Below are 17,837 nucleotides of genomic sequence, written 5' to 3' on the forward strand. Positions count from 1 at the left end.
AGCATGCTTTGCCAATCACTCTTCACAACCGTGTCTCAGGCCTCTGTGTTCCCTCCTCAAAGGGCCTTCCCAATTCATCACTGCCAAACAGTGGGAATTCATTTTCCAGGCCTTTCCATGTTCCCTCTCCAGCTTCCTGGTGCAGCACCTCCTCTGTTTGTACCTGTAAGTCAGGCTCCCTAAGTCAGTGCTCCCAGGGGGAGGTCAGTGAAACAGCTGGATAGGGCAAAGGAAGAAGCCAAGTAAGAAATAAGGTGTGATCTCAGGTGAAGTCCCACAGAGGGCAGCCTCCACCGGCTCTGCCTGGAAGTGGGGAGTGGGAGTAAGGAGACTTGACCCGACCTGAGACAAGGGGTTGGAGCTTTCACATGCCACCTCCAGGACCCGCTGCGGTCTGTGGTCAGCTAGGCTTTGGGTCAGGGCAATGGAGAGGTATCAATTCCCAGATGCTGCTGGCTTTTCAGCCGCAGGCAAAGTGGGCTCCAAAAGGGGAAGATATCTAGCAACTATTAGGAGAGAATTGGATTATAATTTACATACAAGGTATGAATAATAACCTAATGATCAGATTAATATACTAGCATCTCGTGGCATATTAGCATTTCAAAGTAAGACTCTTATTAATGCTCATGGCCCACCCTCAGGCAGATGACAGGGTCCTGGCAGGAGATTTGAGGGTTAGATGGGCCTTCCTGACACAGCTCATGTCAAAGGCTGGCTTTCATTTAGCCAGAGTTCAATTTATAAGACTTGAGCTTGTCTTATAAAGTGCCTGAGCTCATGAACCCTTGCTCCTAAAGTGCCCTCCACCCCAGCTGGGATGTTTGCAATGCAAATTATCTTTCTCACTCTGCAGAAAGGGGCAGGGGGCACACCCTGTGGGTGCTTTGACTATGCATTATTGCCATCACAGTGTTGAAGGCTGGGAAGTTAGTGTTTAACACACTTAGGTGTTGGATTTATATTTGTTGAGCGAATATATGCAGGAATGAAAGAAATCTTCTAGATGGACAGCAGGTATTAAGTGTCTTCTTTGTTATATGTGGTCTTAACTTATTCTTTAGTTCACAAGTCATTTCTACTGTGAAATATTTCCTCTTTCTTTATCCCTCCAGCAGAAATTGCCCTTTTTCTTTCTGATTCCTGGTTTATCTGCTTCTTTGCATTTAACTCACTGTATTGTTATATGTCTGTTCCTCCTAGTAGGTTGTGAGGGCCTTAAGGACAGGACCTACTGTACTTATGTCCTTACCTTCAGAGCCTGGTTCCAGGTAGGATAAGAAATGTTGATTGAATGCATGAATGAATGAACCAGATGGCTAAGCCAGATGTCTGTTGTCGTAAGTTACAATATGAATATATGTATATGTGTATGCGTGTATACTTAAAATTGTTTATCTTGATGATTCCCTTCATTCAATGCATATCTAGCCAAGGAAATAAACTAAATAGTTGACTTATAAGAGTAACAGTAAGTGAACACCAAATGGACAAGACTGAATAAGAGATTGGTCTGTTCCTGGGCCTTCCAACTTAGTCAAGTGTCTAAGGTAGAGTTGCTTGGACAACCACTGCTTTTGTTTGAGTCCCGATTGATGCTACATGAGCAGAGGAGCGAGGGAAGGTGAGTAGAGGGGCCTTCTGATCTGCATGGTCATGGCATGCCTCCATCTCAGATGGTGACTGAGAGAGGACTTGATTTTTGTATCTATTTATGTATTTTCTCTGTCCATTCTTTTTACAAAGTCTCAACATCTGGGGGCTTATCTCATAACTTAGATCCATGAAGCAGTCAGTCTTAACCTCTAGTGAGTTGATGAACCTTGAAAATCTCAGAAAGATAGGAAACTTCTCCCCTGAAAAACGTGAAGAGCCATTCATGAGCTTTCTGTGGTTTCAGGAGTTCAGGGGCCTCCTTTGTGTAGAGACCTTTGTGTTGCAAGATCAGTACAAGGCCCTCACACAGTAAGTGCTTACCATGTGCCATTGCGTCAAACTGAACTGAGTAATGATGCTTGCCAACGGAAACAGTCTTGTGAAAGAGGAACCTGTGAGCGAACACCTGAGGACATGCTTCAAGGTCTTATAGGAAGACAACTCCAGTCTAAAAATGAAATCAGAGCATGTATTTCCTTCCTTACCTGGCTTACTAATACTTTTACATTTGCTACGACAGACTCATGCTTTGGCATAGGCCCACTGTCCACTGGAGTGCCCCAGGGTCAACCCATTAAACCTTATCTGTCCCACGTTCTTTGCCACAAACGTGTTTATCAGCTTCTTCCTGGGAAGGGGGAGTGATTGAGATAATGGATATAAAGCAAGTAATGCAGCGCCTGGAATAAGAAGGTGCTCGACAGCTGTTAGCTTAAAACAGAAAAAGACAAAAGAGCAGAGTGGAAGTGGGAAGGTGTTCAGCCGACAGAGGAGGGATGGGAAAGGATATGGAATTAGTAGGAGTGGGCAGGGGGCAGGAAGCCAGGACTGAGAGCGTCCGCTTCCCAGCTCCTTCTAGACTAGGGCGGCCCTGCCTGCTAGAAGCCCTTAAGATTACAGGTGAGCTGGAACCCAAGAAATGAGATAAAGTCCCTGACTAATAGCAAGTAAAGACAGAGCCATTTGATAGTTCTGTTATGCATCTTAGAATGTGCAGAAATGCAATTATAGCACCAAATGCGAATCATGGAAAACAAGCCGTGAATGGAGACATTTGCTAAGAGATGCCAGCCTGCTCTGGCAAAGTTAATTTGTCAGCTCTTTTCACTTGGGTAACAGAAATTAAGGGAGGAGCCGCAGCTCCTGTCAAACCTAACTGTCTGAAAAGCAGACTGTTTAAGGCTGCAGGGCAACACCAGCTGCAAATGAGCTCAGCCGGGGCGAGGCCGCAGGGAGGCCGTGGCAGAGCTCTCCAGGGAAAACGTGGCAGAGAGCGCAGCCTCCACCGCCCCTGCAGAGGCAACCATGCGCTGGGCCAAGAGGCCAAGGGCAGAGGGATGTGGTGGAAGAATGGCCTGACTCCGGAGTTAGGGGCTGAGCCGTGTGGGCGCTGCACCACTTCCTGAAGGTTGAACAATGCGCAGGCCACTTACCTCTCTGAGCCTCAGTTTCCTCATCTGTAAAATGAGGATAATAGCATCTGCTTTGAAGAGTTTCTGTAAAGATAAAAAATGAGACAAAGAAAACACAAATGCTGTAGAAACTGTAAACACCCTGGATGCCAGTTGCTGTTATTATGAAAAAGAAACTAAACTGGTTGTATTAGTCAGCTCGGGCTGCCCTAGCAAAATACCACAGACTGGGTGGCTTAAACCACAGAAAGTTATTTTCTCACAGTTTTGGAGGCTGGAAGTCCTAGATCAAGGTGCCAGCAAGGTAGTTTCGTTCTGAGGCCTCTTCTCTTGGCTCGGAGGTGACCACCATCTCACTGTGTGCTTAGCCTCTTTTTTGTGCACAGAGAGAGAGAGCAAGCTCTCTGGCATCTCTTCTTAAAAGGGCACTAATCCTGTCATGAGGACCTCATCCTCATGACCCATCTAACCCTAATCACATCTCAGAGGCCCCATCTCCAAATGCCATCACACTTGAGAGTTAGGGCTTCAGCATAGGAATTTTGGGGGGACATCAACATCCAATCTATAACACTGGTTTGAAAGACGTTTGGGGCCAGCCCCTTGGCCGAGTGGTTAAGTTTGCGTGCTCTGCTTCGGTGGCCCAGGGTTTCACTGGTTCCGATCCTGGATGTGGACATGGCATTTCTCATCAAGCCATGCTGAGGTGGCGTCCCACATGCCACAACTGGAAGGACCCACAGCTAAAAATACACAACTATGTACCAGGGGACTTTAGGGAGGAAAAAGGAAAAAAATAAAATCTTTAAAAAAAAAAAAGGAAACTATTCCTTTTTATGAATAGTCCATGATGTGTTTTAGTGTTTTAATGGGAGAAGAAATCCTTGGTAGTAAGCAAATAGGCCTTAAATAAAATGCCAAAGTAGGGAAATGCTTCTCCCCTGGGCTGATCCTGCATTTCTCAGCCAGGCCGTTGTTGATATATCACTACAGACTCTTTACGTCCTTGTAGAGGCATCTGTTTAAACCTGAGAGCCAGGGGAAACCTGCTCTCCACAGGGAAGCACAATGGGAAGGGATATAGCTTAATAGTGGCTCTAACCTTTTATCCCTCTGTGGACAGCTTCGAGAATGTGATAAAAGATACGGACATTTTCTCAAGGAAAATGCACATACAGTTCTGACAATGGAGAGGAGTTCTCAGCTTGAAATCCATCTTTGGATCCCTGGTGTGTGTGTGGTTTACGGACTTTGGGCCATGACCCCTGCACTAGAGAAAATAGGGAACATTGGTGGTCCTTGATAATATCAAGGAAGTTTCTTCCATTTTTTGTGCGTGGGAGTAAAACTGCAGAATTAAAAAACACAAAGCAGGCTATAAAAGAGTTTGCTATCTAAGTTGTTATCCTGAAATAAGTCATGAAGTGGGAATTAGGGTGATGGAACAGCTGGGTGCCTGGAACAGGAGTCTGGAGACCCAAATTCTAGTCCTGACTTCCCAATTAACTAGATTTGGGACCTAAGACAGTCCCTTGGACTCGCTGAACTTCAGTCCACTCACTGGTCAAGCTTATTCCCACCTAGAGCTACTATTTACTGATGCTCTGTCATGAGCCAGACACCCTACGCTGTGTTCCCCTCACCGCAGATATTGTTGACTTACAGCTCAACATTGCAAAGCACACACACACGCGCACACACGTGCACACACACACAGGCAGTATTGTTATTATTTTGTGGGAAGAGAGACATACTTCTTTACAATGGGAAAATAACATTTCCATGGTTCTCAATTTAGAAGTTCTTTCTCAGGGGATCTAGGAAGAGCTTTGGTTATGGGAAACTGAGTAGTCGTACCTGGAAATATCTGGGGCCTCCATCTTTAGCAAGATGAAGGCAGCTTGGTCTTCTCCCACTTTCCCTTAAAATCATCTTCTTTTCTAATACTCACCTTTGTCAGTGCCTATTTACACTGTTCTCTCCCAAGGTCACACCCAGCCGTTTCTTGGAAAGATGTTTCAAGCAGTTGTGGTTTAGGGTGGTTCAAGAGAAATAAGGAAATGATGGCAGGCAAGTGGCAAGCCCAATAGCACCCTTGTTCTGCTCCCCACCTGCTGCAGCCTAGGGTGGTTTAGGAGCTGCCATGGCAGTGTGTCCTGCTGGGGAGGCCTCGGAGTGTTTCCCGAGTGCCAGCCCAGAGCTTTTCCACAAGAGTTTCACTCTGGTTTGGCTCCATGTTGTCCTTGGAATTAGCCAGCTAATTAATCTCCTGTGTCTGCTGGTTCCATTGGCCCATCTCTGGGATGAGGCCAGAAGCAGACTCAGAATCAGATATGGCCTGGGGGCTGGAAAGTAGATTGGGGGCCCCTCTCCTTCTACCCACTGTAGATCACTAACCCTTTGGGCCACGTTTCTTGGGGTACCCCATGAACACGTTGAATAAGCTTAGCAATCAAAGGACAGGCAACCCAAGGTGACAATTTGCTGATTTTCCAATCCAAGAGAGGAGACTAAGGACATTTTGATGAAAGGGTGATTTATTGATTTGGATGAAGCCCTCTTATTCATTGATTCAGTTTCATCTGAAACGCTGCACATACCTGGCACACAGGGTGTTTTGAACAAGCTCATTGAAAGAATACATGGGTAGTTCTTTTTAGTTCTTTTGTGCTAAAAAGGGGAGCTGGTTCACACCTCTTCCTTCCCTCAGGTCTTCATTCTTACTTCTCCTGATAACTCAGGAAGTCATGATAGAGGCTATGTTAAAGAATATATATATTTTAAAAACCTCAGGCCAGTCTGTACTGGAAAGCCAAACATTTCCTCTGCACTCAGGGGAGAACTGACTTCATTTACTGACCTTCTTATCTTGGTAGGGATATTTTTCTAGGTTCTACTGTCTCATCAAGTAAATTTCAGATAAGTCACTTTTCTGTGAGTCTTAGCCAGACCTACCATTTTAGGATCATAGGGAGATCTGGGCATTTTGGAAGTTAGTTTATTTGAAAACAGTTCTCGAAGTGAAGGTCTTCCATGTTTTCCTAAATTCAAACTCCGGAGTGCTTCAATCAACGTGAGTTTAAATGTTTTCATTCCTTTTGTTTTATTTTATTTGCTGGGAGATCAATGTTGTGGATGGAAGGCAGAGGAAGGAATTTGTAGTTCTCTACTGGGAATCTAAATGAGTCATCACTTGTGAACAACTGTGAAAAAAAAAACCCTATGACTTTAAACTTGTGGAAGATGGTACCGTAGATGATAAAAACAAGATGGAAAAAGTTATTATTTATGCTCTTGTGGTATTTTTCCCCTTTGACTAAATGATGACTGACTTATTCTAAACCGCTCTAGGGACTGACAAACTTCATGTCAATTTCTGAGTCTTAATATCTGGTTGTGTCACCAAGCTCCTGCTTCACCGTGAAAGTACCGCATCCATCCAACTCAGCCATGTTGGTGTAAGTGACTTGACCGTAAAATGATTTCTAACTAATTTCATGATTCTTTTGAGAATCAGCTAGAAAGCATTTCTAAAATTCTTTTGGGAAAAGTTGATGGTTATGACATTTTATGGGATCCTTCCAGTTTCAAAGATTCACCCCTCAACCAATCCCATAACCCTTTAAAATGTCTCAGGAATTTCAATATCGAGGTCTCTATGTTTTTGAAACTGCCTCTTGTGCTTCACATGTGGCATCAAAACTGTTTGGTCGTCCACATTGTTTCCCTTGTTATTTTGAAAATATGGTCATTTAATTTAAAGAAGTTAGGACTAAGGGCCCTAATTATTTCTTGATAACACATATAACAAAAGGATTTTCTTTTCAGTTATATCCAAAGCTACAACCCTTGGAATCATCCTTGACTCCTTTTCTTTCTTTCATACCCCACGTTCAATTCAGTAACAAGCTCTGTTGGCTTTGTCTCAGAACGTGTTCAGAATCCGGTCGCTTCTTACCACCCCCACTGCTACAGCTGCTCCAACCACCTTCTTCTCCAGCAGTGGCCTCCCACTGGCCACCCCCTTTGAGACTCTGCCGCCTCAAATGTCACTCCTCACCCACAATGGCTTCCCATCTCACCCAGAGTGGAAGCCAAAGATCTCACAGGGACTCACAAGGCCCACCTGATGGGCACCCGCTTCCTTCCCCGCTTCCTCTCTGACTTCAGCTCCTTCCACCCTCTCCCTGGCACCTTCCTCCTCCGTCCGTCACTCAGGCCTCCTTGCTGTTCTGCGAACACGCCAAGCAGGGGCCCTGCACTCCTGTTCCCTCTGCCTGGGATGCCTTTCCTGGATGTCCGCAGGGCTCCCTCTCACTTCCCCAGGTCTCTGCCTAACTGTCACCCTCTCACAGAGGGCTTCCCTGGCCCCCCCATGGAAATAGCATCTGTTCCCTCCAACCCTGCCTCCCAACTCTCCTTAACGTGACGTATTTACTTGGTGATTGTTTTCTTCCCGCCACTGGAATATGAGCTCCATGAGGACAGAAACTTTGTCTTGTTCACTGTGGAATCCTTAGCTTCTGGAAGGCTGCCTGGCATGTAGAGATATGCAGTACGTATTTGTTGCCTGATTAAATATCCTAGTCTCAACCGAGGCTTGAAAAACAAACAGATAGGAGTGTGGGTAATCACAGAGTCCTAAATATTCAGGTGTCTGAACCACATTTCTAAAATAGTTTCTTATGCCTGGAAAGCACACCAAATAATTTTGTCAGACCAGGATGTTCTCCTGAAATGCCCTCCACAGCCTGGCTGTCATCCTTCAGTTTCCTTCAAATTCTACTCTTAGTGACTAAGTTTTTAGTGTTAAGCATCAACCTCTTTAACAGGCCCTTGTTTTCTTTTAAAATCATCTTTACAGATGTATAATTTACATATGATAGAATACACCCATTTTTAAGGGTACAGTTTGTTGAGTTTTGACAAATGTATACAGCTGCGTAATAACCACCTCAATGAAGATACAGAACAATTCCGTCACCCCAAACAAGTTCCCTTGTGCCCCTCTGCAGGAAATCCTCACTCCCCACCCCTGGCCCTGGACGATCCCTCATCTGCTTTCTGTCATCATAGAATTTTACATAACTGGAAGCATACAGTACGTACTCTTTTATTCTCTTGCTTCGGCATAATGTTTTTGAGATTCATCCATGTTGTTGTATCAGTGGTTCCTTCCTTTTTATTGCTGAGTGGAATTAGTAGTGCTTTCTTTTAACTGAAAACACTCCCAGGAGGGGCCATAGGCAATCCTTCAGGTCCTTTAACACTGTAGTCCAAATGAAGTTTTTTTGGTTGAGCAACACGTGGAAAATATAAGGGCCTTTGGGTACCTGGAAGTGAAGGAGAGGCCCGACAAGGGTAAGATGCTGAGAGGCAGTTTTGCCAGCATCACCGTTTTGCTTGTCTTTCATATGCAAACTCAAGAAGCTGCCCTCCTGCCTTCGGTGCCAGGGTGCCAGAAATCCATGAGGGAGTGGATGAATATTACTGCATATTCCCCGCGTGCTAGATGTAATTCTGCTTGATGCTCATGACAACACTGTGAATTAAATGTTATGAGCTCCCTTCTTTCAGATGAGGAAATGGACTCTGGAGCTTTTAGTAGGATTCAGGCCAGGTCTTCCTAACTCCAAGGTTCAATTTGTTCAAGTTCATTCCAGTAGGACACCCCCTGGCCCCAGACTCCCTGCCCTGGGCTGAGCACAGCCCCAAGGAAAGAGAGACGGGGAGAGAGAGAGCTGTTAGGACAGATCTGCTGGGCACGAGCGAGTGGGGAGAGGAGACTTCAGCTGCATTGGGTTTCCCGTCACAGAACCAGTCTGGGCAGTTAATGGGATTCTCTAACCCAGCCTTGGGGCTACTGGCAGTGCCTCTCTGGTTTCAGCATGGTGCCTTCGGCTCATAACTTCCCTCGGAGTTAAAACCCTGAGTACGAGCACAATCTTAAAGTCAATCCCTGAAAAGGTGGGGAGGCTGTAACCGCAGCATGTTTTAATAGCCTGATAACAAGAGGAGTGAGACAGGCAGGGTCGCTGGTTGGCCAGCGTGCTGACCGCAAGCGCCGGTTCCGTGCAGACTGCATTCCGGGGCTTCAAGTGTCACCTCTCTGGGGCCACACGTGTTTACCCTTTGCAAATTCCACTTCTCTCTCTTCCACCTGGTGGGAGTGGGAAGATGAAACCAACGCCACTTCAAGATGAAGCCCTGGAGACTCCTGCTGGCCTAGGCAGGCTCTTTGCAGCATTTCACATAACCCGCTGGCCTATGCGAAATAGTCTACCTTTCAGAGGTGTATTAGTTTCTTGTGGCTGCCTTAACAAAGTACCAAAAACTGGGTGGCTTAAAACAGCAGAAGTTCCTTCTTTCACAGTTCTGGAGGCTAGAAGTCCAAGATCAAGGTATCGGCGGTGCTTCATCTGAAACCTCTCGAGGAGAATTCCTCCCTGCCTCTCTCCTAGCTTCCGGTGGTGCCCATTGATCCTTGGTGTTCCTTGGCTTGTGGCAACAAACTCCAGTCTCTGCTCTGTCTTCCCATGGCCCTCTTCTCTGTGTGCCTGCCTCCTCTGTGTGTGTATGTCTCTCCACGTTCTCTTCTTACAAAGACGCCAGTCATTGGATTTTTTTTTTAAAGATTGGCACCTGAGCTAACAGGTGTTGCCAATCTTCTTTTTTTTATTTTCTTCTTCCTCTTCCCAAAGTCCCCCAGTACATAGTTGTACATTCTAGTTATGAGTGCCTCTGGTTGTGCTGTGTGGGACGCCACCTCAGCATGGCCTGATGAGTGTGCCATGTCTGTGCCCAGGATCTGAACTGGTGAAACCCTGGGCCAGTGAAGTGGAGGCGTGAACTTAACCACTAGATCACAGGGCCAGTGCCCCAGTCATTGGATTTAAGGCTACTGAAGGGGGCCAGCTCCATGGCCAAGTGGTTAAGTTCAGCATGTTGTGCTTCAGTGGCCCAGGTTTGGTTCCAGGTCATTGGTGGGCATGCTGTGGTAGCAACCCACATATAAAACAGAGGAAGATAGGCACAGATGTTAGCTCAGGGCAGCTCTTCCTCAAGCAAAAAGAGGAAGATTGGCAACAGATGTTAGCTCATGGAGAATCTTCCTCAGCAAAAAAAAAAAAAACACCCAAAACAAAACAAACAGCTACTAGAGCGGCTGTCCATTTAACACATCTCCTCATGTTGGGCCCCTGCTTCATTCTTCAGTGCCCTTCTGCTTCCAAGATGAGTCTGGGACTCCACACTCACACTGTCTACTTGTGCAGTTTCATCTCCCACTGCCCACACTTTGTGTTCACACTGAATTCATGGTCGGGCTGTTACACACCTCCTTGCCTTTGCAAATTCTGTCCTCTCTGTCTGGAATGCCCTCCCCATTCCTCACCCCTCTTGCCTCTCCATCTGAAACACTCTTACTCATGCTGTAAGCCTCCGCCCTTGGCGAGGGCTGCCCTGAGTGCTGTGGGGAATGTTCACTGTGGCCTTTGGCTCCCAGCTGGGATCCTTGTGTGTTCTTGTGGCATAGCATCTAACACATGGATTGCCTTTGTTCCGTTACTGTGCATCTCTCCACGAGACTAAGCTCTTTCAAGGCAGTTTTCTTTTGAATCCCCAGCACAGTTATAGGTCTATACAGAAGACCATCCATAGCTGCTGAATGGCTGAGTAAATACGGAAATTCCCTGCAGGGGATAATGCATCTTTCTTATCCTTGTATTATGTTCCCTACAGTGCCTAGTGCATAGTTGGCCCTCAAATGCTTCCTGTACAGTTTAGCAATTGAATGGAAAAGCCGCTATTGGCAGGAATGTGGTGGGAGCTGCGGTTCACTGTTACCAGCAGTTCCATTAGCGTAACCACCTGAGGAAGTAAAATTCTCCTGTGCTGTTCGCCTCCTGGCTCAGGTGCTTCTTCAGTGGGATTCAGTTGTGGTCAGGGATCGGGAGAGGAGGCACCTTCCATCTTGCTGGTGAGGAAGTGAAGGGAGAGAATGGGGAGCCCGTGGCCTGAGGTTCCACAGCCCTGAGTTCTGAGGTAGTATTGGTAAAGGGTCAGGCCCAGGACATTGGTAGAACCGGCCAGTTCCTGGTTCCTGCCTGCAATCAAGAATGGGGGTCATAGTGGTGTTGGTCGGTGGGGGCCGGGAGGGGAGATGGTGCAGGGACTGGGTTCTGGCACTCCCAGACTGAGGCTGACCAGGCCCATGCTCACGGAAAATGACCCCCTTGCTGGCCTTGCAGCAGAGTGAATGTCCTCTCCAGCATCAGACCAGCCTCTCTCTGGGGGGAACAAGGCACTCTTATTGTGCGGCTCTCTCTCTCATCTCCTCATTTTCAGTCATGTGAGCTTCCCTCTGTGTCCCTCAACAATGCTACTTGTCACTTGAAGCCAGCTAGCACTCACAGGAGGATAACTAGAGTTGGAGTCATACCTGGCTCCAGACTCCCTTTATGCTATTTCTTCCATCGATTTCCAAGGCCTTCAATCTTGTTCTCCAGACCATTTTAGCAGGACAAGAGACCCAGCAAACGAAATATTTCAACTACTGGCCCCCTGCCTGTCCCCCTCAGGGGTGTCTCTAAAGCACATCAGCTATTCCAGCCTCCCCGCCTCTCCTCCCCCTGCCCCAGCCAGCCAGGCCCCCACAGGGATGCTGGGGCAGGGCTGGGACTAGGAGAGGCAGCGAAGCGCCCAGGGCTCCCCATTTAAGGAGGTGCTCCTTCTCAGAGCTGGGTAAGTGCCTCCTTCAATTTTGTGCTCTGGGTGCCTCACTCCAGTCCTGGCTTGGTGCTGGGCTGGTGTACTGATAAAGGGATGGGAGGAGAAAAAGAAGTTCAAAGGAGAGTAGAAGAGAAAGTGCAAGAGGACAAGGTGGGAGATCTGAATGAAGTCAGCGACAAAGTGAAGAAGAGGGGGCACAGGTGACCAAGGACAGCATCCCCGTGAAGTTCTCTCACACTCAGCCCTGGACCCGCCAGACACATGTCACCCAGGGGACAAGGAACAACAGGAAAAACACAACACACCCACTCCTTTCTCATCACGTTTCTGGAGTTTCTTTGGGGAGGGGCTGGGGGGATGGGAAAGAAATCCCCAAAGTCCCCTCCCTCTGCTTTGACTCCCTCCTCCAACTTGACATCTTTTTCTTGATACCACGAACTTCACCTTAGGCGTGGTAACTCGGATTCCTAAAATGCTGGTGCTGAAGGAGCTGTTAGAGATGGCTAGTCCTGTGCAGTAGCCACTAGCCACACGGGACTTGTGAGCCCCTGACATTCTACCAGTCCAAACCGACAAGTGCTGTAGGTATAAAAGACACACTGGATTTTTGAGGACACAGTTGGAAACAAAAGAATGTTTGTTTAATATTTTAAAAAAGATTACATGTTGAAATGACAATGTTCGGGATCTCTTGGCTTAAATAAAATATATTATTAAAATTAATTCCCCTGTTTCTTTTTATTTCTTTTAATGCGGCTACTAGAAAATTTAACATTACATATGTGGCTTGCACTTGTGGCTTGAATTATAGATCTGATGGACAAGGCTGGTCTAGTTCGACTTCCTTCTTTACCAGATGAGAAAACTGATGTTCAGAGAGGAGACCTGACTTTAGCAGATGGCGCACACTAAAAAGCACTGTCATTTGCAGTTCCCACCAATAGCTCAGTTTCGCCCCTGCACACACACACACACCCCTGGGAGCCTGGGAGAGGAGCAGGTAGACTTACAGACCCCTGGGCTGTAGACAAGGGAAGTGTTCCAAGACTCAAGACGTTGGCTATGGTTTCTTGGGAGTGAAACAAAAACCTAACAAAGGTGGAGGCATTGTTTCCAAAAAGTCAAGCACATAAACTTGGGGTGTGCAGAGAAGTGAGGATCCCGATGGGGAACGCTAGGCCTCTCCCCATTAATTCATTTGCATGGTGACACAGGTAGTTACCAGGTGTGCTAATCATCACCTTAAAAGCACAGAGTCTCCCTCCCCCAGCTCAGTGGGGCGGAGCCTGGCCGGCCCTGACACCGAGGGGGCAGCCACTCAAGGATTGTTTGACAAGTAAACAAAGACAAGTTTCAGTAGGATTGGCTTGATAATGGAAGAGGAGTGGGCAGTGGAGGGAGGGGGAACCAGACACCAAAGGCAAATTCCTTTATTTCATAACTTTATCTGGCGTCCCCATTCTCATGAGCCTGCATTGTCAAGGCTTTAAGAGCCCTAGTTAAGGTAGTGGAGAGAGAGGCTCTCTCAGCCCTGGGGCAGCACTAATGATGCTCCTGGGAGCACGGCTCTGACAAGCGGAGTTGGGAGCTAACTCTGGACTCCGCAAGAAAGTTCTCCTTGGCTGTTACCTCAGTTTGGCTGGGAAGCCCCCAGAGGGTGGCCACCTCCTCCTTTCCTGAGCCTGGCTTCCCATCCAGCACTGGTCAGGTGAGAGTGATGGAGAGAGAGGCTAAGCTAAGGGGAAAAGTGGAGAAAAGTTGGCTTTTCCCGCTGCAGGGAGGTGGGGCCACTTGGGGTCAGCTCTCCCTCCTATTTACACACACACACCCACACACCCACACACCCACACGCGCGCGTGCGCTGTGGAATTAACAGAGGAGCTTCAACCTGGCTAGCCCTTGTCCTTGCCGGACAGGACTGCCCGGCGAGGAAGGCGGGTGTGGCTCCTAGCTGGAGGTGACAGCCTCCAGGACTGATAAGGAGCGGTCCCCTCTGGCCCCAATACTCATTGCCCTGGGACCAGCACACGCTTATGCGTCTAGGAGGAGTCTGATACGCTGGGCGGGGCCGAGGTGGGTCCCCCATCACCTATTTTAGAGGTGACTGTGCCGCTGACGTCAGGCGGCTTTTTGGTTCATTCCCTGGCACGGGGACTTTATTTTCATAACAGCATGCAGTGCCGTGGAACTGGAATAGGCGTGTCCTTTCCCCCTGACCCTCTCCCGCCCCTTGTCCCTCTGCCCACCCCCTCGCTCGCTCCCTCCCTCCGACGACAGCCGCCTTTATAACTGCTCCACGAGGCGAAGGCGGCATCCCTGCCCGCAGGCGTCCCCAGCACCGAGGGGCTCCGTGCTGCCTCTTACGCGCGCGGGAAGCAGCGCAAATCCACGGACTGAAGAGAAGGCACCAGGGTAAGTGAGGCGCACCGAGCCCGGAGCGCGCCCGGCCTCCGGATTTAAATCCCGGGGGGCGGGGGGGGAGTATGACGTTGGAAGGAGTAGGATCCAAGAGGAGAGGAATCCTGGTAATGGACTACAGCTAGCTATGAGAAGAAAAGGGTTCCAAGAAAAAAAATTCCTCTAGTTTAACCCAACTCAGAAGTTTTTTTTTTCTGAGCTTCCCAGGCTAAGGTAGAGACGGAGAGCCCAAAGATAATCAGGATGATAGTTTCTGCTCAGACACATGGTACAAACTCTCAGGAGGTGGAATCCTGGCCAGGCAGGTGAGCAGTTCTGGAGGGAAGGAGGGAGAAAGATCTTAGAGGAAGGGAAGGGACTGGAGGTGGAGAGGGGTGGCTTGGGCGGGGACAGGATGGGGGGAGATGCTGACAGCTGCTTCTTTACCCAGGTACTGAAAAGTGTCCATTTATTTTATCCTCCCACAACAAGAGTGCCCTTCTGAATTTTGGGAAGTAGGTCCTAGAAGCCACCCCTTCTCTTGATGTGAGTGTGGGGCTGTCAGGTACAGCATTCCCTGCTCTGCTGTCCCTTGAGTTGCTCAGCAACCGCGGGCGGAGGGAAGCTGAATGTCCGGTAACAGCCCACAGTCAGGCAACCACTAGATCGGACTCGGGAATGCCCCAGAGCTGTCCAGGACGGTCCCTTAAACATCCGCGGGGCAAGGAAGGGCTGGCGCTCAGGGGAAGCCTGCTCAGCATCAAGGAATTTGAAGGACTTTTCATTCCTAACTTCTATCCCTGCTGACTTTCTCCTCAGAGGGTTTGTAAACGCCACACCTGTTGAGGGGTTTGGTAGAATCGGCCACCGCTGTGGGCTTTTTCCTCAAGGGGAATACCTGAACCACTTCAGATACGGCGGGCCAGAGCGCCACCCTCCAGCTCTGAGTGCTGACTGCTGCTGGGAGAGGGAAGGAATGAAGGGGAGGAAGGGTCGGCAGAGGGGTGACCTGGGAGACTGAAAGGCGCCTCCCAGGGTATGGAGAGGTGTGTGCTCCAAGGGCCGATGGGAATGAGCAGAACATTCCTGGGACGTGCTCTCAACCTGGAGTCAGGAAGCCTGATTTCTGTCCCGGCCCTGCAGGACCATGAAACTGAGGGGAGGCAGGGGCCTGGGCCTTGAGTTCCTCCTAAGGGCTCTTGGGAAGATGCCCAGCCCCATCCCAGGGCTGAGATTCTGTCTGCATGTGCCCCTTGGGCATCCTCTTTGAGGTCTGCTTCTTTGTATTCCACTCCTTAGCGTGAACTGAAGATAACTGGGCATAAAGAAGAATTTTGACTGTGTGATTTTCTTCTTCTCATTCTGGGAGTTTGTCTTCAGGTTCACTGCTATTTAGAAATCCACAGATTGAGCTGAGGAAATGGGCAGGAAATGAGGTGTTAGTATAACAAGACCCTTAAAAACAATGAATTGAATAGGATTTTCACTTGAGGGGTCTCAGATTTTCTAAGTAGTTTGATGTGTTTGTTTCTACTTTTATCCCTAATTTTATTGCCTTGTGATCAGAATATCTAGTCTGTACATTTCTTATTTTAGAATTTTAGATTTTTTTTATCTAAAATATGCTGTTTTTCTAATTGTTCCACGACCACTTCAATAGAAGCAATCATATAGAGCAGGGGTCAGTAAACTAGGTCCATGGCCAAAGACATCCCACAGCCTCTTTTTGTAAGTAAAGTCTTAGTGGCACACAGCCATGCTCATTTGTCTATGTATTTATCTATGGCTGCCTTCAGCTACAAACATATGGACTGCAAAGCCTAAACTCCTTATTATCTGCCCTTTGCAGAAAATGTTTGCTGGTCACAGATAGAGAAGATCGAATTATATGATTAATAATGGGGATCTAATAAGATATGAAGATAGAGATGTTTTGATCAAAGTATCCAAAGAACATTTATAAAAATTATATTATTATTCATTTTGTCTATTTTACCTACTGAGGACTGAAAAAGAAGTGTTAAAGTCTCCTATAACTATAGTATTTCTTTTTGATTTCTCTTTGTATTTCTGGTAGTTTTTCTTTCATGTATTTTGTTGCTATATTATTTAGCATGTAAAAGTTTACGATAGTTGTATCTTTAATGTGGCATATCCGTACTAACTACAAAGCAAGCTTTCCGGTCCATATCATACCTTTTTGCCTTGATTAAACTTTGTGTGATATTAATACTTCAACTCTTAATTTTCTTACCTTGAACAATCTATTTAACTTTGAACCTGATACACAATGCCTGCTAAATAAACAATATCTATTATTGTTGCTTTTTTTGCATTTATTTTAATTTTTTTCTTTCTTTTGCTTTGAACTTTTCTGAATCCTGTTGTTTTAGGTGAGGTTCTTATAGTACAGTTTAATTTAGTCTTTTTTTAAAATAAAAAAGTTACCATTTATATTTATTGTAATAATAGTTACTTGCCATTGTCATCTAATTTTTGGCCATGTGGTCTGCGCTCTGCATCCTCTCCCACGTTAAATAGGCTCTATTGTATTGTCAGATCTACTAGGCCCCTGAATGGATAGTGGTGCCAGTCTCAGGGCTTAGAAACACAGGTTTTTAAGGAGAAACTGTAAGTTTAGCTTGAGACTTATTGGATCAAACGTGAATATGTTACTTTTATATTTTGAAATAAAATACTTAAAGGAAGGTGTCTTTGAGAGCTTTGAGATCGTATACCAGTAGAGGACTTCACTTTATCTACCTATTTGCTGGAAATTTCATGTTTTAAAATTCTGGGCCTAAGAGATTTGGAAGTTTTGCTCAACATCTTAAGTTGTTTTTGTATTTTTTATTTTTTTTTGTGAGGAGGATTGGCCCTGAACTAACATCTGTGCCAATCTTCCTCTATTTTATGTGTGACACCACCACAGCATGGCTTAATGAGCAGTGCTAGGTCTGCACCTGGGATCCGAACCTGTGAACCTTGGGCTGCTGAAGTGGAACATGCAAACTTAACCACTACACCACCAGGCTGGCCCTTAAGCTTTTTTTAAAAAAAAAAAATTTCTGGTACTTTATTTTATATTCCTGTAATTTATTTTATGTTAATCTAAAAGTCACATGCTTTGTTTGGAATAGAGGAGGATGGCAGTACCCCCAGGGAACTACCCAGAAGTGTAAATTGTCATGAACACTGTTTCTATACTTGTTTAGATCCGCCTATGGAGGTGTGATGACTTATTTTCTCTCAGTTACTGCATAGAAACTCAAATCAGTGATGTTATTCAGATATCATTCATAAGCTGTTGCCACGATGTGTCAGTTTTACGTCATCAGAATTCGGATGGCTACCCAGAATAGGGGATCCTGGAGATTTCCCTGTAGACATTTTCCATTTATTCTGTGGGACTCCACCCTTGTCTTAGAACTCAGCCTGGATAAAACTATGAGGATCAGCATCAGCACATGTTAATCTTCAAAAATTCTTCCTCCCCATTACTCACACTTGCTAATAAATAGCTTGCTTTGAATAAATATTCAGCGGTCAGTCTTAGTCCAGAACATTTGCTCAGCAGCCACTGTGCAGAGCAGATAGTGAGGGGGGTACCAACAAACAGAAGATGTGTTCTGTTTCCTTAGG

The 17,837-nt window shown here is 46.7% G+C and overlaps 1 protein-coding gene across 6 annotated transcripts in view; it reads left to right on the plus strand.

Annotated features, from left to right (window-relative positions):
- GPRC5A (G protein-coupled receptor class C group 5 member A) overlaps window positions 1–17,837 on the plus strand; it is a 38,254-nt gene that overhangs the window by 6,532 nt on the left and 13,885 nt on the right. For 2 of the 6 annotated variants that reach the window (XM_008522932.2, XM_070619137.1), the window contains exon 1: window positions 13,970–14,521. The exons of 1 other annotated variant lie outside the window; for it this stretch is intronic. In XM_008522932.2, the coding sequence (XP_008521154.2) occupies window positions 14,460–14,521 (62 nt within the window). In that variant the 5' untranslated portion in view covers window positions 13,970–14,459. Of the gene's footprint in view, window positions 1–13,272; window positions 13,507–13,725; window positions 14,522–17,837 lie in introns of those variants that run through there. 3 more of the 6 variants (XM_070619135.1, XM_008522933.2, XM_070619138.1) reach the window with 3 other exon arrangements.

The sequence above is a fragment of the Equus przewalskii genome, chromosome 5 (genome assembly GCF_037783145.1).
Source record: "Equus przewalskii isolate Varuska chromosome 5, EquPr2, whole genome shotgun sequence".
NCBI classification, from domain to species: Eukaryota; Metazoa; Chordata; class Mammalia; order Perissodactyla; family Equidae; genus Equus; species Equus przewalskii.